The sequence below is a fragment of the Schistocerca serialis genome, chromosome 3 (assembly GCF_023864345.2).
Source record: "Schistocerca serialis cubense isolate TAMUIC-IGC-003099 chromosome 3, iqSchSeri2.2, whole genome shotgun sequence".
Classification (NCBI taxonomy): Eukaryota; Metazoa; Arthropoda; class Insecta; order Orthoptera; family Acrididae; genus Schistocerca; species Schistocerca serialis.
This window is the reverse complement of record NC_064640.1, coordinates 211453612-211480043: the sequence shown is the minus strand read 5'-3', so window position 1 is coordinate 211480043 and position 26432 is coordinate 211453612. Positions and strand designations below refer to the sequence as shown.

The 26432-nt window shown below is 38.0% G+C and overlaps 1 protein-coding gene across 1 annotated transcript in view; it reads left to right on the top strand.

The window, feature by feature from the left end:
- The window catches only part of LOC126469932 (serine/threonine-protein phosphatase 6 catalytic subunit), an 84184-nt gene extending 58389 nt beyond the window's left edge, over positions 1-25795 (top strand). Inside the window, exons 5-7 of the mRNA XM_050097330.1 lie at positions 8480-8585; positions 12211-12372; positions 22559-25795. Coding sequence (XP_049953287.1) covers positions 8480-8585; positions 12211-12372; positions 22559-22749 — 459 coding nt within the window. The 3' untranslated portion in view covers positions 22750-25795. The remainder of the gene's footprint in view (positions 1-8479; positions 8586-12210; positions 12373-22558) is intronic.
- Positions 25796-26432: the final 637 nt, after the last annotated feature.

Sequence of the window (26432 nt, the reverse complement as noted above, 5' to 3'; positions counted from 1 at the left end):
AAAGAAGAAATTTTTGTATAGTTTGCACCTGCTTTGATAGTTATTTTGATGTTAGTTTCTCCGATTTTACTTTTAATTTGCATAAGTTTTGTGTGTGCTCATGTTCGGACAAAACTAAATTTTTCTGCCTGTTCAGAAGTTTAGATACTTCCACAAATAGAAAGTGTTCTGTGAAGAATTCAGTAGGGTGTGGAAAAATTCATATGACTGACTGAAATTTTGTTTACATTCTTGTGTAAAATCATTCAACCATAATTTAACATGCGGCTTTCTTTTTCGCTGTCCTTTCAGGTCGTATTACCAAGGACTTGGAATTTTTTTTAACTTGGTTAAGGGAGTACGTACGTCCTATACCCACAGTGTTAAATTTGCAATATTGATGACCCATTATCTCAGAACTTGTGACAGATAGAGATCTGAAATTTTTGGAATGTATAGTATCACTCCTTTCCTGATTACTGAACTAGAATAAGAATGTACAGAGAAATAATTAGCTAGTTATGATTTTTGTAAAAATGTTGTTCAATATTTTCTTTTGAAAGTCCACTTTTTCTTCCATAAGTAAGAAGCCGTTAGAGGTAGAGATGTTTTGGGAGGTTCAGTAGCTGCAGTATACTAAGTGGTAACATAGTGTAAAATTAGAGATATGTATCTGTAATAGTTCCTGAGATAATGGGTCAAATAATTTTAAAAATGTCATTTCCGGTAAATCAAGTTCAAACATTTTATTTGATATTAACTTACACATGGAGGTGTGCCAGCTTCTAGAAACAGCCTGGCCCATAATCAGCATTATCTGGATCCTGTTCTTGACTATCCTGCAAACCTAGCAGCTTCCTTCTTTTCCTGCCTGTTGCTTCTTTAGTCATTTCCTCTGCTGCATGCTGGGCTTTCATGATCCTAAGTCGATCCATTTGCTGAAAGGTTTGCAGTGTGTTGGCACCTGGAGTGATACCAAGTTCCTCTAGTACCCCAATTCTTCCCTTTATACCATCATTAAACGTTATCACAGCATCACAAACACCCAAGCATAGAGTTTTTCTTCCTACAAAGACATTTTTTGGTATGCGGGTCCAAATTACATTATTGAAAGACTCATTCGGGTTTTGTGTTCGACCATGGAGACATTTGGAAAGGAGGTCAGGAGGAGCTAATTCTCTGTATATTGGTTTAATAGCTTCCATCACTGCAGATGGTATGCTATTTTTGTGCCTAAATTGTTCCTCGCTACCCGCTGCCTGAGCTTTGTGGTACTTGCACCATGAATCAGCACCAGCTGGACGAAGACCATGTATAGGTGTATCATCAGTGGAAGAATGTAGCCCACACTGCTCGTTTCATCCCTTGTAGGTCATGTGTATTGTTTCTTATTGCCGTTCCATAATAATGTTGGAGTTCATCAATAGTTTTGTCTGCAAGTCTTCCTTTACCATTTAGAGTCTTTCCATCTGATAACTTCTCTTTTCCTTTTGTCTGCTTTAATTTTTGGAGACGTGTTCCCATCTGTTTTTGAATGTGGCCCACATTCAATCTTAACAATCTGCTTATTACCATAAGGTTGGCTTTCCACTACTGATCTGTAAGCTTTTGAATCACCATCCCCCAAGTACTCAGTGTAACACTCACCTCTCTCCTGTTGTGAATGTCTGAACATAGAAACAACTGCAGTAGCCTCCATACCCCAACTAGTTCCCTCATAGTTCTTAGCACAATTTGTTTTATGGCTTTCACTTGTTTCATCAACTGATTTACACTGACGACAGTATTTAGTTAGCGCTTCAATGTTTAAAACTTTACCTGTGTCAACACTAGTGACAGTTGCAACTGCATTTTTTGATGTGTGACCTCTCTTCTGCCATGTGCCATCAACTGCCACAGTTAAGTCTGTTGTGTTATTTAATTCTACTGCTTCTTTAGCAGCAGCTTTCATAGAAGCAACAGCAACAGATTTGACACATTCACCAATTACTTCTGTGTACGTACTTGATCTGGTTGGTGGGTTTGGCAAGTTCAGCATTGCACATAATACTTCAGCTGCAGTCAATCCTTTCCTAATGCACCTCATTCCATACAGGAATCTAACATAGCTCTCAAACAAGTCATTTTTGCACTTTTCAGAAGTCCAAAATGATGTCGATTGCCTGCAAACTGTGCACTGAATATCAAGTTTGTTAGCCAGTTCAGTCCTTGCAGACGAGTCCTCAGACATGCTAATCTGCCCACCACAAACCTTACATCTTGCAAAACTTATCCTAACATACTCAAATCTAAAAGAACATAACCTAAACTGTTTTGATCTTTGCCAATAAATAAATCCTCATGGTCTCAAAGTTTCCTCTTCGAAGCACTAGCAGGCGTGTCCTTATCACAGGTCTGTGAAAAATCTATTTCAGGATCAACACTGGATTCAGATTTTGTGATATGCTGATATCCACGGAAACGTCGCTTCTTAAAACAACCCTTTCTTTTTGTCATGTTGAAAAGAGGTATAAGAGCGTATAACAACACACCAAACCGCTATGTTTTCAGTTCAAAACTTATGAAACGCGACAACCACAAAGTAAATAAACAAAATGCATGTACTATACCGCCATTTCTGTTTACACAGTGCATCCAACCTCTTAACATGAACATTAACATGATTTCAAGGAATAAATAGCTGAAAACCACAGCCTTCTAGATTGAATAGTTCGAGATAGAAATACTTAGGAAAGTCAGTGCAGAACGACCGGATAATTTTACACACGCACTATTAACTTTGAAATGATAAAAACTACACTTCCAATTGGAATTTTTCGACAAATAATGCATCAAATTATTCAGGAGAGATCAAATATTAATAAGAGATAATAATCTGAAAATGTCACTTTTTGACCAATTCCGCCATACGCACTCCCCTTAAGTTTACTTCACTGTATCTGTAGTTTTCTAAGCAATATGAATAGTTCAGGTAGGGATTGCCCTTTGTATCTGGCTTGTAGCATATGCTTCAGACTAAAACATTTGTTTCTGGGACACAGCATAACGTTATTTTCCTTAGATGGCTGTAAACTAGTTCTTCAGTTTCTTTTGACTTTTAACCCTAATGGATCCATAGGTTCTCAGGATTGAGACTGTTTCACTTAACTGTGAGCAAGCTGATTAGAGATGATGTAGTTATGGCAAACAGTTAGTTGTACTACTGTACAGGCAGATATCGAAATGTTCTGAAAATTGAGGCAGATATAAAAATGTGCTAAAATTTTTTGAGGAAGTAGCCAAGGGTAATGCTTGAGTATTTTGATGATTTTTAGTGATAATTTTTCTTCTTTTTATCAATTCATGTGTAAGCTGTTAGATAACATTATACAGAACTATGGCCATAAAAATGACTGTACTGCTTATGTCTGTGCATAATGCAGCTGTAGAATTGTCATGAAGAAGAGAGATTGCTACTGTCTGAGTTTCGACAATCCTGCAAATAGTCATACAGGCAAATGTAAGCCAACTACTAGTCTGTTTTTCTGTCTACACAATCACAGTTTACAACTGTATCATCAGTAGGAGGTTCAAATATTACTGCTGTGGAAGTTTCCATATTGGATGCAATTAGCAAATGTGTTTGACAAGTGGAGAACTAACTATTTCAGCTTCTGTATTGTACACAATCTAGAAAGTTGCCAGGGAGAGTATATTCAGCTCTGTTTACTGCTTTTATTTACAGAGTCTTTTCATGTTTTGATGTAACTCTCCAATATGGCAAAAGTCCCAAATAATCAGTGTCGTAATTCATGTACAACAAGGCTAAGTGCTTCCCGTCATCAAGGTGAGGTAGATATGCACATTTGCAACTATTTGCTATATGTGTAATGGCAATCTATTAGTGGATTAGAAGGTAAATCAGTAACTTCAGGTGCCAGCTAGCTCGACATCTAGTACAGTGGTACAGTGATCCAGTTCACATTTCTACACCTAGATTTCTAGCTGAAATAGTCTTAAAATGTATGGCTTAATCATAGCTACTGTCAGTTGACCATATGTATAAATGGGAAGTAATTACTTGTAAAATATTCCTAGAACATGCCCTCCTACATGTTCTGCATGGGCTACCAGCAACAGTGACGTAATTTTTAGGTACAGTTAGAGACTGGACTTACATATAGTTTGGTCAAGGATGGCTGGTCACTTTGGTTGCCTAAGAGGTCCAACTTAATCACTTTTGACAAGTTTAGGGGAATAAGAGTTTCATTTAGGACATTACCATTAGTTTGCTTGCTAAGATCATATTAGCTGCAGATTTACAACAGTCATGTAGACACCGAAGAGGATCGTAAAGAGTTCGTGATACTCATTTGTGCAATTTACTGAAATTTTGAACTGCTTCTAAATAGAGACAGCGACAATTGGTAATCATTTTCTTTGTGGGGTCATCAGCCTAATTCATAATCTCCAGCAAGGTACTAGAGGCCGTAGGCCCCTTGAAACATTGGCTTACACCTTAACAAGAGAACTTTTAGATATTTACATTCACTGTGTATCAATTCTGTGTCATTATGCTGTATGGTTGGCTAGCTCTATACAGAGACTTAATTGTTAAAAAGACTTTTTAGTCAAAAAGACTTAAAAAAATTCATGCATTATTTGGTGACAGTAACCTTCAGAATATCTGCAAGTGACATTTGTTGTTACTTTAATAGGTGCTTTGTGCTATACCAAATTAATGTGGAAAATAATTACAGGATCAGAGTTAAACAAAACTGCTCATTTTTTGTCTATAACAACTTTGGAGTGATACAGTGTAGTACTACAGATCCAAATTGGTTAATTTTCTTATAATTAAAAAAAACTGGACTTTGCCCAGTTCACCACTTATGTTAATTTCTGGCAATTTTGGTATGTATTTTCTGAATAAAATATCTTGAAGAGAATAAAGGTATTTGTATGCCAAAACAGTATTACTACTTGTTAATTTTTTGGCACATCTATACTGAGTTTGAGCAGAAAAATAAAACATTTTAAACGAGTTTAACAAATGTTAAAATTCTGTTGTCAAGTTGATCAAATAATAATGTTAATATCTCAGTTCGTCAAATGAAATATCAGTTTAAAAACTAAAAGCAGTTAACAATTTCACAACTGGAAACACTAAAAAGTAAAAAGAAGGTAGCAGCAAGTGATGTGCACCAAAAATGTGATATATGTTTTTCACTTAGCTCACTTTTCCTGAAGGAAACAATTACATGTGGCACTCGCACAACACAGTTCTGAAATTATATGTTGGAATGAAAGGGAAATTTACTGTGTGGTTAGGACAAGTAGAGGTGTACCATTGATATCACTGTAATGAATACGATAGCATGTTAGGAAAAGTTATTAAAATATTTAAAGAGGAGAAATCCTGATGTCATCACCTGGAATTAATGTTATTTGCATTTAGAGATACATGAAAGAAAAAATAACTGTGCTCAACATTTTTGAAGCTACAGAGTAATAAACAGCATCATATCAGCACTCTCCAAATTTTACCTTAAAGAATGTTCAAGAACTTCAGAAGGAAGCTCCACTAAGAAGCAGTGTAATAATGATTAAAGCTGAAACTTGGAATTTAAGGCCATAGAGATCAGTAAGAAGAAATCTTGAAGCCATTCTAATTTTTTAAATTGTTACATAAAATGGAAAATAAAAGTATGAAAAGTTTCCAGCATTTGTGAAATGAAATGTAGAGAATGCAATTAATTCAATATCTGATTTATAACATTACAAATTTATCCTGTATTATTTTCATGTAAGACATTGGCTATGATATCACAGTGGAGATACGTAATAAACATTATCAAATAAATGTGGACTAGATGAATTCCAAATTCAGTAACTCAGTACACTAGGCTAAAATATACACTGATTCCAAATTGTAATTTTAAGACATAATTTCAAAGTGCTTGAAACTCCAATTATTGTAGATAATTGCCAGAGGCTTCACGGAGTTAAGAGAAGGATTTATTTAAAAACATTTGAAGTTTCTTCTGACTTCATGTAGGGAATGTGACTGTTTCCATACACTCACTGCATTGAGAATGGACAGTAAACCAGTCCCACAAGTTAGTTAGTCTTATGTTTTTGCAGAAAAGACGAATGTAAATAATACGAGGGCAGTTCAATAAGTAATGCAACACATTTTTTTTCTGAAACAGGGGTTGTTTTATTCAGCATTGAAATACACCAGGTTATTCCCCAATCTTTTAGCTACACAACACTATTTTTCAACGTAATCTCCAATCAATGCTACGGCCTTACGCCACCTTGAAATGAGGGCCTGTATGCCTGCACGGTACCATTCCACTGGCCGATGTGGGAGCCAACGTCATACTGCATCAGTAACTTCATCATCCGCGTAGTGCCTCCCACGGATTGCGTCCTTCATTGGGCCAAACATATGGAAATCCGACGGTGCGAGATTGGGGCTGTAGGGTGCACGAGGAAGAACAGTCCACTGAAGTTTTGTGAGCTCCTCTCGGGTGCGAAGACTTGTGTGAGGTCTTGTGTTGTCATGAAGAAGGAGAAGTTCGTTCAGATTTTTGTGCCTACGAACACGCTGAAGTCGTTTCTTCAATTTCTGAAGAGTAGCACAATACACTTCAGAGTTGATCGTTTGACCATGGGGAAGGACATCGAACAGAATAACCCCTTCAGCGTCCCAGAAGACTGTAACCATGACTTTACCGGCTGACGGTATGGCTTTAAACTTTTTCTTGGTAGGGGAGTGGGTGTGGCGCCACTCCATTGATTGCCGTTTTGTTTCAGGTTCGAAGTGATGAACCCATGTTTCATCGCCTGTAACAATCTTTGACAAGAAATTCTCACCCTCAGCCACATGATGAGCAAGCAATTCTGCACAGATGGTTCTCCTTTGCTCTTTATGGTGTTCGGTTAGACAACGAGGGACCCAGCGGGAACAAATCTTTGAATATCCCAACTGGCGAACAATTCTGACAGCACTACCAACAGAGATTTCAAGTTGAGCACTGAGTTGTTTGATGGTGATCCGTCGATCATCTCGAACGAGTGTGTTCGCACGCTCCGCCATTGCAGGAGTCACAGCTGTGCACGGCCGGCCCGCACGCGGGAGATCAGACAGTCTTGCTTGACCTTGCGGCGATGATGACACACGCTTTGCCCAACGACTCACCGTGCTTTTGTCCACTGCCAGATCACCGTAGACATTCTGCAAGCGCCTATGAATATCTGAGATGCCCTGGTTTTCCGCCAAAAGAAACTCGATCACTGCCCGTTGTTTGCAACGCACATCCGTTACAGACTCCATTTTAACAGCTCCATACAGCGCTGCCACCTGTCGGAAGTCAATGAAACTATACGAGACGAAGCGGGAATGTTTAAAAATATTCCACAAGAAATTTCCGGTTTTTCAACCAAAATTGGCCGAGAAAAAAAATGTGTTGCATTACTTACTGAACTGCCCTCGTAGAATTAAAACTAGAGTAACGTGACTCAGTTTTGCATTTACATGTTGTGTGCATTTCCATTAATAAAAATAAAACAAGTTATTTATCATAATGTTCAGTGGTTCATGTTTTCAATATCTCACTAAAATGTGGATGTCCTTTTTTATTAAAGAGAAAATACTTCAGTGGGTTTATGGCTTCATACTGACCTTTCACACACGTAGTTTGCTTGTAACTTCAAATTGAATGATGAAACACATACATATAATATGTATTCAAAAATTCACCCGTTGTGAATGTAGTGGTGGAATGCTACTCTTAATTCAGCCCAAACATCCACGGTACGAGAAAAATGTTCCCCTGCAACAGTTCTTTACTGGTGGTTGTTCGCACACTATGATGTTTGAACACTTGTCTGATAGGGCAGCGCTGTAACAAAGATGTGGTAACATAATAAGAAGTAACATTTGAAGGAGTATGTTATGAAATAGTGCTTAACTTCGGTATTGTATGGTACTGCAAGTATCACTGATGTAATGTTTGCAGACACACTGTTAATAATTGAAGTTGTAAATAGTGACTGCTGCATCAGAAGTTAGTCTTCAGAACACTGTATGAGATAACTGCAGGCACTGAAGTTAACTGTCTGATGTTGGTATGGAACTCACTAAGAGCCTGTAGCACGTCGTGTTTTGTGTAGCACGCAGCTATTATTTACATATCCGAATGTTCCTCACACTTCTGCAGAAATCTTGTCTGTGTTTGAAAATGTACTACAAGCTGCTTTACATTTATAGTCTAACAAAGAAAGAATGGGCATATAAAAATAAATCTATTTCTTAAGTATGATAAGTATTTTCGTGTCTGACTCACTAACTACATCAACCTTCATGCTTCAGATGATTATCACCTCCCAGAATATTGACCTAACTTCCTGGGAGATATTGCGTAAAACAAACATGTAACTTAATACTAATTGTGTGTATGTGTTTGCACATTTGAAAGTACTGTAATTTTAATTTTATTGTTTTCTCCTGCAGCTCATAGATGAGCAGGTTCTGTGTGTTCATGGTGGACTCTCTCCTGACATTGTAACATTGGACCAGATTCGAAGTATAGAACGAAATCAAGAAATCCCTCATAAAGGTACATATGATTTTTGTACGTGCAATTTAAAAAAAAAAAAAAAAAAAGTGTTCTTAAGTTGTAACATCTTTTTACGTTGACACTGTTACTGAATTTGTACTAGAGATCAGAAATTGAGTGAATACGAGTCCAATGCTGAGGGTTGCATACATAGAAGTCAGCGTGACATTGTTATGTGAGTGCTATACTGCTTCCTCCAGTCCCACAGAAGTTTTGCGACGAAGTCTGAGAATGATAGCGCTGCAGTGGTTTCCTACTTGGTCAGTGGTTCCCCCTTAATAAAGCTTGCAGGGGTGTAAAGCCATGATGTAGCACAGAAGTTGGGTGCACAATGTTCCTGTTGTAGTGTAGCACTGTAGCACCGTCTCTAGGGATATGATGGCTTTTGATGAAAGTATTTTTTGTGAGTCTACGGAGTATGAAAGGAAAAAATTGGGTGTTTCAGTGTATACAGTTGCAAATATGCTGCATTAAAGGAAAAGTGGTGGCTGTAAAAAGCTTTAATAAATTTTGCATCAGTATTCAGCTCACAAACTGATCAATCATTGTATTGGTAGATAAGTCATCATGCCCAAAAGTTGTGTATGTAATGGGAATCCAGTGAGTCCTTGGTTATACCTGTGAACTTGTGTATTTGCTCTTTTTTACATTGGTACAGTCCACATGTACCTGACAACAGAATCAAGCAAAAAGTTCTCACTGAAATGAGTAATGCCAGAGACTGGCAAGGCAAGACTCTGAACATACGGATTTCGTGAGTTCGGAAACATCGTCTTATGGCCCTTGGGTGAATTTAAAGCGAGTATTCAGAATTAATTTCTGGCCCTCAATTTTTACATCACATAAGGTGACATTTCTTGGATAATTTTTTGACAGAGAGATTTGGAAATGTGCGTTAATGGAAAATAGATCCCCCCCCCCCCCCTCTGCGCGCGTGCCCACACACACACACACACACACACACACACACACACACACACACACACACACACACACAGGAGATGACATTGTTAAGAGCAAGCTGAGAGAGCTACCGACCCTACATAATCAGTCTCTCATGTATTTTGAGAAAATAAAAAATGAACGAGAGGAAAAGAAACGAAAATAAAACTTATGTTGCAAAGGAAATGCACCAAATAAAACAACAAAACACAGTGCTCTAACAAGTGTCTGCCAACAGCAAAATGAGTCAAAGGCTTTAGAAAGACTATGCAGTATTTCATAACAACAAATTACCTCCGATGAGCGTGATGTCCCAACTGTTTACATTTGATTCGTTTGAGCGGTTGCGAGCAAGCTTATGCGCATGTGCAGTTGAGTCGCATATAAGTACTACCTTCTCCTGCTTCTGGCTACAGAAGTGCGGCAGTTAGCTGTGTAAGCAATAGCAGCAAGCTGCCAGATGCTATCCAGAAAAATTTTACTGGTGTGCCTAAGCTGCCAGATTCACATATGCGCAACAGGACCGGAACTAGGGGGTGCGGGAAAACTGGGGTATCTGCCCCTGGCGGCAGTTTCTGGAAAGGGGGGGGGGGGGGGGGGGGGGGAGGGTGGTGGCGGGGGCATCAAATTCGTATTATTGAGGAAAAAGACCTTGTGCGTAGCATCCAGCACACATTGGTGTATCAATTACTCATATGATGTTGAATGCATCCCTGTTGGTTTTTGATCATTTTTGAACAAATTCTAAGTTGATTTCTGAATGAATCATAAGTTGATTTTTGAATGCATGCATAGTGTACATGATGTCTCCGCCAGGGGAATCCCCGTCACATCTAGAAATAAACTTTCCTGCTGACAAAAGTGGATGGGTCTATGCGACTTGCGCGGAATAAAGCCTAACAGAGAACCTAGGGCTTAAGGATTGAAGAAATGTGTACTGTCTTGCTTGTCTCTTGTCTTTACTCGTTTTATGTATCCCATATTTAATTTTATGTCACACAAAACAGCAAGTTATTAGCTAATAGGCAGTAAAGACTGCAAATTTTCTGAAGAGTTCTTGTTCTGCCGATTACAAGTAATCCCATCCAGTATTAATTGTGAGGGTTTTTTTTTTCTTTTTTAAAAAAAGAGGGGAAGGATGTCAAACTGGCCTACTGGGAACAGGAGAGGCACCACAGAACATTTTAATTTCTATTGTCCTGAATATAGTTTGATGGAACCCATTACAAAATATTACACCTTTTAATTCCACAGAGCGAAATACAGAGACATGCGATGGAAGAATGCTGTGTGAAGAGGCCTAGCACTGCACTTTGGCACACTTAAAACCAAATAACATATCTTACGTTCCATCAAACATATATATTTTATATATCAGATTCTTCAGAAAGATGTGCACTACAAAATAGATGATGTTTTTGAAAAGTCAACTTTTTTAAATATTTGGTGTCCTACCTCAAACACTCGAGAGAGGTGGAGCACCACTATCTAATATTGCCCCAGTTCAGAAATATTGTAGATCTGGACCTGATGCACAGAGCAGTCTGAGTTATAGTGGAGAGGTGGTAGTCTCCAAGTGACCCGTGTTTACGTGAAGTGATTTTGCTGTTTCCTCTTCGTTTATTGCTCTCACGTCAAATAAAAACAAAATGGATTTCTGTGGCCGGGCGCTATCGAGTGAATTAAAATACACTCACATAATTACAGAAGGCTAAAATATGTTATCAGTTTCAAATTTTATTTCGTTTCCAGCTTTATGACTGCAAGCGGTAATCGGCTTGCAGAACAGTGAAGTTATTTTTGTTGATTTGTTAAAGAAATTTGACTCTTATTAATCTTTTCTGTTGAGGCAGTCAATTTATTTGAAACTTATTGTTGAATTCCAGACTATTGGCTAGTTTCAACTATTAGCTGCATTTCAAGTTCACGTTTTCATCTTCTAGTACGTATGGCATTATACCATAATAAAGAACCAAACATGAGACAATACAGTATTGATCCTCCAAGAAAATTTACATCTGCATCTGGACATACAAATGTGCACTTTAAGCCAAATTATGCATTTAGTACGGTTCACAAAATTCCCATGCTCTTGGAGTATCCTCTAATGTCTTGTTTCTTTTATGACATAATGTAAGATCTTATAATATTTTACATGTACAAATGTACGGGATTCATGCGTCATCGTGGCTGTGCAAGCATGCCGATGCCTGTTAAAAATGTTACTGGCACATTTGTGTGATGTATCTTAAAGTGTAGCATGCACAAAAAATTCTTTAAAGACATATTGCTTGACTCATAAAGTGTTGTTGTCACGTACAACCTAACGTTTCATTACTTTTGGCTTCCCTAGTGAACCATTGCACCACCCAGGTGAAAATATTTCAGTATTTGCTGCCCATTAAATATGCAGTATTGGTGAAATCAATATAACCATCTGGAAATCACAATGCTAATACGTTCCACCAGAATTTTGTACTCAGAATTTCATTGCATTATGTTGGATACTGAAAATTGACAGAAATAAGTCCACCGTGTGTCTGAAGAAGTAATTTATTCAGCGAAATGGCTCTTCTTTATTGTACATTAAAAAGCAAGTATTGCAAAAATATTCATTTTAATATTGTTTAGTTAATAAGTCTGTAGTGCAAAGCTTTAAATAAAGGCTGTGTGTTTTCTCTAGGTGCCTTTTGTGATTTGGTGTGGTCTGATCCTGATGATGTGGAGACATGGGCTGCTAGTCCAAGAGGAGCGGGATGGTTATTTGGAGCAAAAGTGACACACGAGTTCATGTCTATAAACAGCCTCAAATTGATATGCAGGGCACATCAGCTCGTTCATGAAGGTAAAAATAATGAAATACCTTATTGTCATAACTAATGATTGTTTTAAACAATGTTTTACTCATTGCTATGTTAGTTCATATATTTCGGTGATAAAAGCTAGTGAAATCTTATGTAGTCAGACGTAGAAAACATAATAACCACATTAAATTCCACTACTAGATGTGTCTTTAATCTAACAGAAAATGTCAGAGGGGAAGGGGAGATGTTGCAAAAAGGGGGGGGGGGGGGGAGTTGTTCAGGGAGTCAAAAAGCAGCTCTCATGGGATTCCACAGACACAAATCAAGGCAGGTTAAAGAGGAAATCAACAAATATATGGGAATACAAGCTGTATGTGAAAGTGAGGCTTGGATAAATGATGAAATAATACGGAGAAATTTCATACTTCAGGCATGCAAATGAAGTATGCAGTGGCTCGGTGTGAATAATTTTAGTTCAATTCATATTATTCCACGAGACCATTTGAGCCAAAGCTACTTTTAAGGCTGAAAATACTGAAGTTTCACGTTAGAAAAAATGATTATGTAAGATATCAGATTTATTTAAACATTGGCAAAGAAAGGTCAATGTCTGCATTGCAGAGCATATTCATTGCATCTCTCTCTCTCTCTCTCTCTCTCTCTCTCTCTCTCTCTCTCTCTCTCTCTCTCTCTCTCTTTCATACTAACTGGAGAAAATGGGGATAGGGGGAAATATATGATGTTCATCTGCATAACTTCTGTCTTCAAACATCTACAATGTGACACATTGCGCTGGCAGCATAGTGTTCTAAGAAGTGAGATTCAGAGGTGATGTGAAACAGACAAAAAAAGGTGCAGTGTGGAAAATAAATAAGCTGTAGTACAATAGGTTTTTAAGTGTACAGTCAAGTTATCGTTCTGGGACCAAGAAAATGTTGCCTTATTTTACATGAGTATTTAAATCTGAGTGTGCTAAACCAATTCGTTACAGAGTAAGTAAACTTCATTTAAAATAGTTTCATTTGGTTGAAAACAATAAAAATAGTCATTTACAACCACAGTTTGTGTTGAATATGCTATATATGATTCACAGGCTGAGAAAGCGCTACAAAGTATAAAATGGTTTGGAAGTGGAATCAGCACTGTAGAAGGAAATAAGTCTTAAAAGTTAGTAACCTCTGTTCTTAAAATCACTTTGATTAAAATATTTCTTATAGTTTAAAATATTACTTGAATTAATCAAAAGACACAAACCAGTCCTATAAAAGAAAAAGAAAAATCTTTGAAAAAGTATTTTAATGGTGATATTCACCATAGATTTGAGCAGTGCTTCTCAGGTGGTAATTTGAGAACACACTGATATATAGGTATTACATGTGAACAACAAACTGGAAACATTTGTGGTGATTAATTTTGAAGAAACGTTAAAAATCAGGTGTTTAGAGATTAGTGGAAGAATTGTTTTGAACTAGTGAAAGGTTTCACCTTGACAGATAATGAGCAATCTTTGTTATGTATTGGTGGTGATTGAATTTGAGATAGTCATTAGTGTGAACGGTATTGCAGTATAGGCGCTTAGTGCAGTTTAAGAGCAAGTGGCAGGGTAATTGGATGTCATTTATTACATTAGAGAGACCATTCTAATAGTGCTGCTATTAAATTTATAAAGAGAGGATTCAGCTATGTCCGCAGCTCGTGGTCGTGCGGTAGCGTTCTCGCTTCCCGCGCCCGGGTTCCCGGGTTCGATTCCCGGCGGGGTCAGGCATTTTCTCTGCCTTGTGGTGACTGGGTGTTGTGTGATGTCCTTAGGTTAGTTAGGTTTAAGTAGTTCTAAGTTCTAGGGGACTGATGACCATAGTAGTTAAGTCCCATAGTGCTCAGAGCCATTTGAACCATTTGATTCAGCTATACTTCGCACCATTCTCTCATCAAATAAATTCAAACTACAGTCTCATATATACACTGCCATGACTGCATTGGTTAAGGATTGGAGGAGTTACAATTTGGAATATGCACATCCACCACCATGTATTTGCAGTGAGAGCAGGCTCAGCAGCATTTCTTCTGTGTGCCTATAGTTGTTACAACAAATGTTTGTACAACTGCTTCATGATGCTGATTTTGTAAATCATGCCTCTCAGAGCACATCTATTCTTCATAAAACCTACATTTCTTGCTGCTCAGTCCATCTAAAAATAAAATGTGAAGGCACACTGAAAAATAATGACTCCAGATTTTTTATGTGAAAACTCTTAAAGCTTTTTAAATAAAACAAATGTTACTAACATTCTACATCTTTATTCTTCATGTCCACATACTTGCAGCCCTTATCTGCTGAAGGGCTCCTAATTGTAGTGTATAACATGATGGAGTGTAATGTAACTATGTTAGTGCATGAGAAAGTGTGCTGTAATAGTTTTAAATTCAAAGAGTTCGTCCACACATGGAGCACCATCTCCTTCAGCTTGACAATGCCAGACCGACCATACACGAGTACTGCAACATCATCAATGATCGGATGCCTTGGGTTCGATTATCCTCCATGCACTCCTGGCTTGGCCCCATCTGATTTCGTCTGTTTCCAAAACGTAAAGAACACCTTCGAGAACTTCATGTTGATAGTGATTAAGGAGTGCAAGCAGAGATGAGGTTGTGGCTCAGTCAACAAAGTCCAAAATTCTACCGTGACAATTACAACAAACTGATCTCTTGTTGGGATAAATGGATTTGTCGGCGTGGTGACTATGTTGAGAAATAAATATGTTGACATGACGAATAAAGATATAGAATGGTTTTAACTGTTATGACTGAAAGAACACACTCAGTATTGATACATGTTTATTTTACACCCGCACCACAAAAATACAAGTTCAATTCACAAGCCAAAGTCCATTCCGATAAAGAGTGCCCAGTTAGTTTAACAAAGCATAGACATTTAATGGTAGAATATACCAAAATGCTAGTCCAGAGTTCAGAGTGTGGTTGTAACTCTGTCGATGGCATATGCAACAACATAACACAGCAAAGCAAGATGAACTGGCTGTACCAGCCTGCATATTCATTTAAATAAGGCCGCATGTAGTGTGTGCACGTGCATGAGCACGGTGGTGGCCAAAGGCGAGACACTCTTCCAGGTCGTGATGATTTGCACTCTGTCTGACGTATCGAAGTCTGCCATATTTCAGAAATAAGAGTGTATGTTCACAAGTTACAGTCATCTTGCATAAACCACTGTCAGTCACTGTTACTCTGAAGGTATGCACATTGTGACACTGAGTATTACAAAAATGCTCCTTGAAGTCAGAGGGGAATCCTTGGAGGGAAGATGATGATCTTTCTGCGAAACACTCTTTAGAAAGTTTAGAGAACTAGCATTCATTATACATTGCCAAATGATCTTACTGCACCAATTTACACCTCTTGTAAGGATCATGAAATGAAGATAAATCAGATTTAGTGCAGAAGTATATAGACAATCACTGTCCCTTTGCTCAGTCTGCAAGTGGAAAAGGAAAGGGAATGACTAACAGTGCGACAGGTTCCCTCCATCATGCACTGTATGGTGGGTTACAGAGTATGTATGCAGATAAAGATATATTAACTTTGTTGTATTCTGCCAAAAATTGTGTGTGTATATGAACACAGTTGGGTGCACAATGTTCCCTTGTTTCATGCCAAAGAACTATTTCATGCAACTCTTGTAAAAAAATAATTTTACATCAAATTGTAACCTACTTTAGCCACCAAAAACAATGGATGCTGAATTGGTCATCAGCGCATTGTTTCCAAAGGAGTCCATTACGCCTTCTTTTCACACAATGCCTAGCTTGCTTACTGTGAGAGAGGATGTCTAGGACACACAACTCCTTATGTACATATGTAATTTTTACATAGACATTAGTGTTGGCAGTCTAAAACATATGATCATCAGATGCACATATTATTAATAGGTTCAGCTGTATCCCACAAAGCTTTGGAGTCTAGTCTTCAGTCCACTGTGTACTGGTCCAGTGGTGACGTTATTCTCTGGCTAATTTTTTGTTTCCAAGTTTGTGTTGAAAATGTCTAATGGACTTAAATGAGCTTTTCAAAATCATTTTTAACCTTCTGGATCCAGGGTATGATCTCGAGTTGTTCTATGTGGATCTCAGTTTTGTGAGTCAGTCTTGTTGCTGGGAGTCAGTAGATATGCCCATAAAATTTCAATCTTCTTTCTCTGATGGCTACTGCAAGATAAGGTACTACCTCAGTTGTTTTTTGGGACTGTACTTTGTGTCTATCTTCTGTTCTTTTGGGGCCAAGTACTTTTCTTAGAATTTTGTGTTCTTCTTCTAGGCTATCTTCCAGATCACCACTTCTGTAGAGTGTAAGCGTTTTGCTAGTGTACGAGGCTTCACGCCTTTATAACTGTGTTAAAGTGCCTGATTTCAATGTGTATGTACATAAACTTTTTGTAGATGATGGTATATGTTTGACTGCAAGCTATTCTAAGGTTTTACCTGATAATTTTCGGTATCATTTTTTTCCAGGATTTCGCTAAAATTCCTAAAAAAGTATGGAATTCTCACAATTTGCCCATATTTTATGTTTAGAATAGTGAATCCAGATGATCAATAAAAAGATTTCAGGTATTTAGAAGACCCAGTATGAAGATAGCAATGAAAAGGACTCTTGTGATCTGCAATGTGCAGGCAAAAATTGTGTTCTGAATCAGTTCAGAGCCATTTTTGTGACCTGTGATAGAGCAGGAAGTATGTAGTTGGCTTGATGAAGACAGCCATATACAATCAGGTTGGTTTTACTCAGGGCTCTAAAACAGCATATTATTTCCCAATCTTGTGGCTACAAAACAATACTCTGTTCAATGTGACGGTTTTATGCCACCTTATCAGGTACCCCTCTACAGGTCAATGTGAGAGCTGTCATTGTGTTCCATCAATCCCCATCATCTACATACTGCATCCTGAATTGGGCCAAACAGCTCAAAATCGGAAGGTACAAGATCCAGGCTGTAGGGTGGATGAGGAAGGACAGTCCAGTGAAGTTTTTTGAGATCCTCTCAGGTGCGCAGACTTGTGAGGCCTTGCATTGTCGTGGAGGAGGCGAAGCCCCTTCGCAGTTTTGCGGCAATGAACATGCTAAAGTCATTTCTTCAATTTCCTGAGACTAGCATAATACACTACAGAGTTGATTGCTGCACCATGAGGGAGGACATTAGAGTAACCCCTTCAAAGTCCCAGAAGCAGCTGAGGGTGCAGCGTTGAACATTTTGTTCAGGGGCAGGTGGTGTGGTGCCTCTCCTTGGATTGCCATTTTGTTTTCACCTCTGTGATAAAGCCATATTTCATCACCTTTGACAACATTCGACAAAAAATTGTCACGATCAGCCTCGTAACCCACAAGCAATTCTGCACAGATGATTCTTTGTTGGTATTTGTGGTCTTCTGTTGGGCAGTGGAGAGGAACCCAGTGGGCACACACCTTTGTGTACACCAACTGGTGGACTAGGGTGTCAAAATTACCAACAGAGATGTCCAGTTGAGCAGTGTGGCATTTGATTGCAGTCCATTGATCACCTCAAATGGGTGTGTCTGCACATTCCAGCACTGAAGGAGTCACAGCTGAGTGCAGCCGGCCAGCACACTGGAGATTGGACAGGTTTGCTTGACCTCGTTCCGATGACGACAAACACCCCGCCTAATGACTCACTGTGCTTTTCTTCACTGTTAGATCTCCGTAGACATTCTGCAAGTGCTTATGAATATCTGTGATGCTCTGCCAAAAGAAACACTATGACAGCTCTCTGCTTGGAATGCACCTCCATTACAGATGCCATTTTGAAGGCTACATATAGTGCTGCCACCTATTGGAACTTCATGAAACCATAGAGGCTGAAGTGGGAATATTCCACTGTGTCCCACAACAAATTCCATATTTTTCAACCTCTCTGAATAAAACTTTATTCCTGAAGTAATTCAAACAGATTGACAAAAACTTAGGCACAGTTACCTAGATGTTGGAGAGAATGTCTTAGGATGTAAGACACATCAAAGGAATGAATGGATCTCCAGTGACACATGGAATGAAATTAGCTGCAGGACAGAACTAAAACAAAAATTAAATCTTCATAAAACAAAAGTGCAGAAGATTGAAGTGCATAAAGAATATACAGAGGCAAACTGAAGAGTGAAGATATGGACGAGGAGAAATAAAAGAAAATACATAGATGAGCAATCACACTTAGCAGAAGAGGCAGCAAGACAGGAGCTGTAAAATATTACCAAATGGCTGTCAATGAAGAACTGAAGACATGAAGGGCCAGTTATGAGCAAGGATGGGGTTGTTAAGACCCAGGAGGCACAGCCATAAGGATGGGAGCAAAGGATGGGAGCAGCATTTCATGTAGCTGTTAAATCATGAAGATAATGATGAGGAATGTGTAGGAGATGTTCCAGAAGAAGCAGAAACAGATAAAGATATAAATGTGCAGTGCCCGACAATGGACAAAATTAGGATTGTGTGATAACCTAAACAATACAAAGGCTCCAGGCCTAGACAACATACCACCAGAGCTCTTAAAAAGTGATATCAGAATTACTATTAAAATGTACTATCACTTGTTAAGACATATTTGGTTTGAAGAGAAATCTCCAAAGGAGTGGAAAATGAATGGTTGTAAAGGTCCTAAAAAAGGGAAATTTGTTGAGTTGTAACAACTGGTGTGGTATTACATTGCTGTTAGTGCCCATTAATGTCATCACCAGAATTATTTTAAATAGGATTAAAGATTAACTTGATAGTTGACTGCGTAAGAACGGGCCAGTTTTCAGAAACAGCAAAATTGTGTTTATCTTATTAATACACAAAGGATCATCTTTGAACAGAATAAAGAACTTCTTGTGACCACCTACCTGGCATTCATTGATTGTGAAAAGCCCTTGGATGCCAAATGCTGTGGCAGGTGTTGCAGAAGTACGTTATACTGTAAAAGATTCTAAACATCATTAAAGGTCTGTATGATGGCTACAAATGTGTGCTCCACAAGGGAAATTTCACAGAGCAAAAAGAGATAATAACCAGAGTCTGGCAGGTGTCACAGACACTTTTTTACTTGTCCTTGACTCATTTATGACAAGAGGCATAGCAGGCTTGAGAAGGTAAATCTAATAGTCTTATTAGCTCGAAAGCTGACAGCTATGAGAGCTAAATTAAACTCACAGAGATTGTTGACCCCAAGGTAAATACAGATAAAACAAAGGAAATGAGATCCCTCAAGGGCCTCACAACTCTTTCACAAGTACATGCGCGGTGAGTATGGGGCAGCATCTACTACTACTTGTGCTGCAATCTTAGCTCAGACTATCCTGCTTCTCTTTCTTACTTTCTCTTGTTGGCAACTTTTGATGATGAGCCAGCTATCCCCTAGGGTCTGCTTTCCTTGCTCACTGTTGTCATTCCTTCACTTTACATCACCTTTTGGCTGAAGTAATTTTTTGCCCTGTTTTCTGTTTGACCCTAATTCTCAAAAATTTTTGTGTAGTATAGATCAACTGGAGAAAAACTCCTGAAATAGTGCCTCTTGCATACAGTGTTAAAACTCTTTGCACAATAACTGCATAGAGTCATATATCTGCTTAAAAGCCAACACAGTAGCTAATCTGCTGTGGTTCGGTCGTTACATACTCTTTTGGTAGATCCTCGTGACAACACAGGAATCACATTGCTTATGTCTGAGCTGCTAGGTCCCCATGCGTGCTAAGGAGTAGATGCCCACCTTCCTGGGACATCAGGTCTCCCGGCAATGACTGTCATCCCAGGTGACCTTAGTACGGCTGATGGCGCCTGTGAAAAGAGTCCTTGATCAGAGTGGGTGGCATCAGGGAAGACATTACACACGAAACGTGTCAAATGGAGCCAGAACAATGGCCATTCTGATCATGCCATCTCATCAGACAAGAGTAGAAATTTCAATGCAGGAAATTATAACATTACTGCTTTTCCTACCCTGCCTACCTTATGGGAAGAGAGACAAGCCGATAGGGAATGAAACAATATATCCAACACCTGGTACATTCTCGGACAGGTGAAGATACTTTTACTGCAATGAAATCATTATTTTTTTGTGATACTCATTGAAGATAAATTTGGAGAAGCTGAATCATTGAGAAAAATGAACACTGGATAGCCACTGATTAAAGCTGCCTCTGCTGCAGAGTCTAAAACTCTTCAGATATGTGAATCCACAAAATTAGTTCTTGTGAACAACTGACTTAGTGTGTAAGTTGTGTGGATCATCATCCTCCACATTCACCAATGTACCTAGTCTTTGAGAAAGAAAAGAAGATACAAGAATATAAATGAGATGCAGAAAAAATAAGAATGCCAATGTCCTGTTAATATGATTACAAATTACGTGACTGTCACAGCCAACGCCCCCCATCTTTCCCCCACCTCATTTTTTTCCAAACCAAATTCACACTCTCCTCCCCTTGTGGCTCCCACTACACAGTCTTCTTACCATGATCTCTCCCCCCTCCACTCCCCATCTCCCTCCCCCCTCTCCCCCTCCCCCCTCTCCCCCTCCCCCCTCTCCCCCTCTTGGTGGACGTCACTACCTCCGGATTAATGAAAACCAACCAAGCAAAGAAAATTAGAGTAAATTATGAGAATGTGGAAATGCCTTTGTTTATGGTGAAGAAGAAAGTCAAGACTGTCCATTTATGTGGTATCTGGGTGGTGTGATGACATAAGGTGGTGTAGCTGGAGATTATATGAAGAACCATGTGAAGAAAGCAAATGCTACCTTCATTCAATGGAATCCCTTATGGCGAAACAGAAATTTGAAGTTTTAATACAAATGTGAAGGCTGTCCTATACACTAGTGATTGTTGGAAAGTAGACAAGAAGGTAACATCACAGCAGGTGTACTAGATTTTTTGGGAGGATATGTGGAGACCAGCTCTTTCAGCACATTTGTTGAGAGTTTTTATCTTTTGATTGCTGTCTTCTCCTCAATTAGTATTGCCAGATCTGCAAAAGGTAGGCAGAAATTATTGATGCTTGTTTTAGGTCTTCCATGTTAGATTGGTTTCCAGTAATTTTTTTCCCATCTCTGATGTCTTTATCCATAACAAGATTACAAAGGCTAGGAGGAAGATGACCCTGCTGAATACCAGTTTTCATCATCAATTGTAGTTGCACCTCACCTATGAATTTTACTTAAGAGGTTATTCTGGTAAATGTATGTGTCTGATGAGATTTAGATTCAGATCAAGTCCTTGTTCCTGGGGGATAATAAAGAGGGATTAGCATTTGATTGAATAGTATGTATTCTTGAAGTCGCACAGAAGCATATGATTGGTTTTTTTCCGGAAGGCATTGTTTTTAACTTGAATGTTTGATCTATGCAATTTTGACCAATGCAGAAGCTGGCTTGGTATTCACCAGTTTTGTTGTAAGATTTGTTCCTGGATGTTTTGGAGGAGGCGTTTTGATCAAATTTTGTATATAACTTGAAGAAGGGCGATTCCTTGACAGCCATTTAAATCCTTTTTGTCACGTTTTTGTGTGGTTGGCGAACAAGGGCACATTTTCAGTCATTAGAAAGTTTTTCTGTCTGCTAAATCTCTGTATAGTTAGAAAAAAATGTCTCACTGAAGTATGGTTTAGCTTTAAGGTGGTGGTGTGTTCCAACTTTTTGCAGAAGCTATATTTTGTGTGCAGGAAGTGGAACTGTGGCAACAACTTTAACAGTGTTTTGGTAGTGTCTACTTTTTATCTTTTAAAGTATCTCTAAGGTAATTGGAAGCATCTTAGCAAAGTTATTAGTTCCTCTATATAGAGCATTTCTAAAAGAGTGAAAAATGTTACGAGGGATTAACTTTTCATACTACTTTCAGTTTACTCAACAGACATTGTAAATTTTTCTTTTAAGATCTGTAAAAATGTAAATAAAGGTGGACATACAGGCTATGGCAATTTATACAGAATTGTAAGGAAACGAAATTCAAAGTTAGAATGGAATAAGGGCATCACATGATGGAGGAAAGTTGTGAAATCTTTTATTCAGGTTGAATCAAAACCATTACTTTCCAGCTTTATGTAGGACAAATTTTCTAGGTGGTTATCATTATATTGACTTTGTGAGAATAAACTGCTAGTAATAGTGCAAAGTGCTATAACTTAATATTGTATGAGTCTTAATTTTGATTTTTGTTGTTCTTCCAGGTTACAAGTACATGTTTGATGATAAGTTGGTCACAGTCTGGTCAGCACCAAATTACTGTTATCGATGTGGTAATATTGCTTCTATCCTTGAATTCACCACAATTGATAACAAAGAACCAAAACTCTTCCAAGCTGTTCCAGATTCTGAACGAGTTATACCACCTCGGACGACGACACCATATTTTTTGTGATGGTTCATGTGACACCTGAAATTGTGTGAACACCAAATCTGAGAGAATACTCAGTCACTTTCCACTTCCAAAGACAGTAGTACTATCTCTGAAAATGTATTTTTATATGGTGCAGATATTTCAAAATTTGTTATCATATACATGTAAAGTGTGTATGTGTGCATGTTTGTTCGCTTGTGGCCAGGGAAAAGGGCATGCAGAAGCCAAGCTATGCCTGAAGGGCTGTCTGGCTGACCTGTGAGGAAAAGAAATCTCCAAAATGTTTTAATTGAAGCTTTTAAATTCTTATATTGTTAATTCATGTTTCAATAATTTCAGTGGTATTGTTTGAAGTTAATTTGGATGTGTATCAGGAAAGATCACTGGTGAAAGCAAATTTTGGCATATTTAAGATGTGTTTAGTCATACAACCAGTTAATAATAGTCACGAAATCCAATTGTTAACCAAAAACATATATAACAAATATGTGCAGTGAGCTACCCATAAAATTGTAAAATTAAGAAAAAGTGTAGAAAATGTAACTGTTTTGGAGTAAAGTGCAAAGGATTGACAAAGTGGAAAAGGATTTGAAAAACAATAACACATGTGGAAAGTACAAAAACTTCAGACTCTGTTGGAAGTACAGCTGATGGGAACAGTAACATTTCTTCAGTAGCTGCAAACAACGATTTGTATACAGCTGAGACATGGTGCAGGGAGTGTTTCTTCTGTAGTTTTATGTTAGAATTGATCTAATGGAGTGCTATCTGAGGTCTTTTGAGATGAAAATAGTAAATTTATTTAGTGAATGTGCTTAAAAATGGGTAATGAAAGTTTCTAAATTCAGATGTGGTTTTAAAACAGGTATTTAACTGTAAGGCTAACTGAGTTGTCTGTATAATTGTACTGTTGAGAAAAAGTAGAAAATGTAACTTTTTTGGAGCTGTTTAATTCAGTATAATTCTGTTTGCATCATTGTTCACACAGAAAATTAAGTAGTGGATCTGTGCCTCCATTTATGTTAGTGAGCTGTGGATGGTTTCATTGGACAGTATTGTTGAGAAGTGATAAAGCAAATATGAGTGCCCAGATAAAATTTATGAATAAAAATCCATATGTAATGCCCAAGTAAAATTTGGATACCTCAAGTATTAAAGAATATATTCCAAGTTGGACTGAAGATTTCGCATATAAGGTCCCATGTCAGTTTCTGTGATGATGTGATTGCAGCTTATGATTGAGTGACATTTCACAGTGGTAAAGACACTGAACTGGTATTAGAGAGAGTGGCATTTCAGATCCCTGTGTGGGCATCCACATTTAGGTTTCCAGTTATTTCCATTAGTTGTTTAAAGTGAATGCCAGAATGGTTTGTTTGAAAGAATCCACTCGATTTCCTTTTTGATTCAGAGCTTTTGCTCTGTCTGTAATGACATTGTCATTGGTGGGCGATTAAAGTCTGTTTTTCTTCCAGCTTATTCAAAATAATGTGGCTGAGTACATATTTGTTGAGACTCTTGTGCAATCTCCTAAAGAATTTTAAATGTTTTAATTCTAGTGGACATACTACACGTAGAAACACATTTGGATTTTTCTTTGAGTTTGACTAACCTCTTCATTGGTTTCCATTCATTGAGGAATGTAGAGAGTCAAGCTCCTGAGGTTACATAAAAATTCAACCACCAAATACAGGTAGAAATAGATGGCCACAGTAAGTATAACAAAAGGATGGGGGGAAAGAACAATAGTTATTAGTCTGGGCAGTGATTAGTGCCTATTTCCTTTTTATGGGTGTAAAAGTTGTTTAGAAGTGGCTTGCAGTCCAAATGTTCTGGAGATAAAATTTGCCATGGTGTGGAAAGATGTATTGTTGGACAATAACTTGATGACTGTATCATCTTGTGATTGAATCTGTATTTGTTGGTCTGTTGTCCGATGTCACAGCATGTAGGAATTATACTCTGTATTGCTGTCAATGCAGATTCCTTCATAAGATGTGCAATCCCGTGGGTAACAGGATTTAAACCAATCAATGTAGTCAGTATTCTTGGATGTAAACTCCAAGTCTCAGGTAGTCTTCAGTTTGTCAAAAACCTATGATTGTTCACTCACCATGTAGTGCAGTTCCGTAGTATGCCAGCATAATAAAGTCAACAGTGAAGTTTTGCAGCTCAGACAACTTGAGCAATCATTCTAAGTTTACAACATCACAATGCACGTTCTTTCTTCATTTTAGCTATTTTATTTGTACATCATTACAAGCAGCTATAACAGAAAAGTTCATAAAAGATGTTTTGTTTTCTCCAGTGATTGACTGATCGCCATATTTATGTCTTTCATTTTGCTACATCCTTGGAGTCTGCATATTGAGAAACATCCACCACATTTAGTGTCTGTCAGTAGTTGTGGCAACGTCAGTTGTTACCATTAAACACACATGAATTTAGTCTAAGAGATAGTACAAGGAAAGTTCGTAAAAAAAGACAAGGTTAAATTTTTAGATATGAACAAACATCTCAAAAGTTGAAGCATAGCAAATCCAGATGAGCAATAAGGAGATTGTCAGGTACTTTGAAGACCTGCTGCTAATTTGAAAACAGAAATGAAAATAACTATTATGATCTGTAGTGTGTAGGCAGAAATAATGTTCTGAATGACAGTATTAGTAATCAGTTCAGATCAATTTTTGTGAGCTGTGATAGGGGAAGAAATTTGTTGTTGCCTTGATGAAGACAATGTCATATCATTTACTACTTTTGACAGTTCAGAATGAATACTAAACATCGATAGTAATGTCATATTGCTTCCTTACTATGAACTACTATGTTTGTAGAATAACTAGCAAACAGGTAAATACTTTGATTTTGGGGAGAAAAAGTTGCAGATCTATTTGTGTGCTGCTCAATTGAGAGAATAGTAAAGTATGAATCTGGCAGGTAGCAGCTGTCAGATATGTGACAGACATTAATTTGTATATGATATTTAAAGTTTGTTGAAGATTTCTTATGTTGAAAAATTTCATGTTTTATATTAAAATAAAAGTGTTTGTCAATTTTTGTTCTTAAACTTTGTTTCTGCCCCTGCATATAACTCTTTATACCAGTGTGTAATTTATTTCATCGTTTATTAATTTTTGTAAAACATGAGTCAGATGACACATCTGATTGTATGCATCTGCATGTTTTTCATACGTATTTTTTATGGCACCCAAAACTGAAACTGAGAAAACCACACAGTTTACTGGTAATGTGGGTCTAGAGCCTATGTGACTACTTTCTTTAAAGTCATTTTAATGAAAGGTTTTCTCTCAGACCTTCTACCCTCTGCCAAGTGCAAGCATTGTTTTGAAGCCTCTTCATCCCTTGGAATGTCTTTTTCATTGTGGGGTATGTCCATATTCACTCTTTACCTGCCAAACATGCACATGCACATGCACTGGCCTTCCTGATAAGCACACTCACACCTAGCCTCACCCTTCTCCCTTCCTGTTACAGATACCTGTATCTGTAGTCCCCCCTCTGATCATCCTTCCTCCTATCTGTCAGTCCCTCACAAAGGTCTTCCTGCATTCACTACAGGTTTCTAGCATTCCAACTTTCCTGTATATAGTGACAGCCACATACAGCCTCAGAATGCTAGAGGTGTGCACCAGTTCCGGTATGTATGTTTTGAATAGTAATGGCACTATAACACTTTTGTGGGA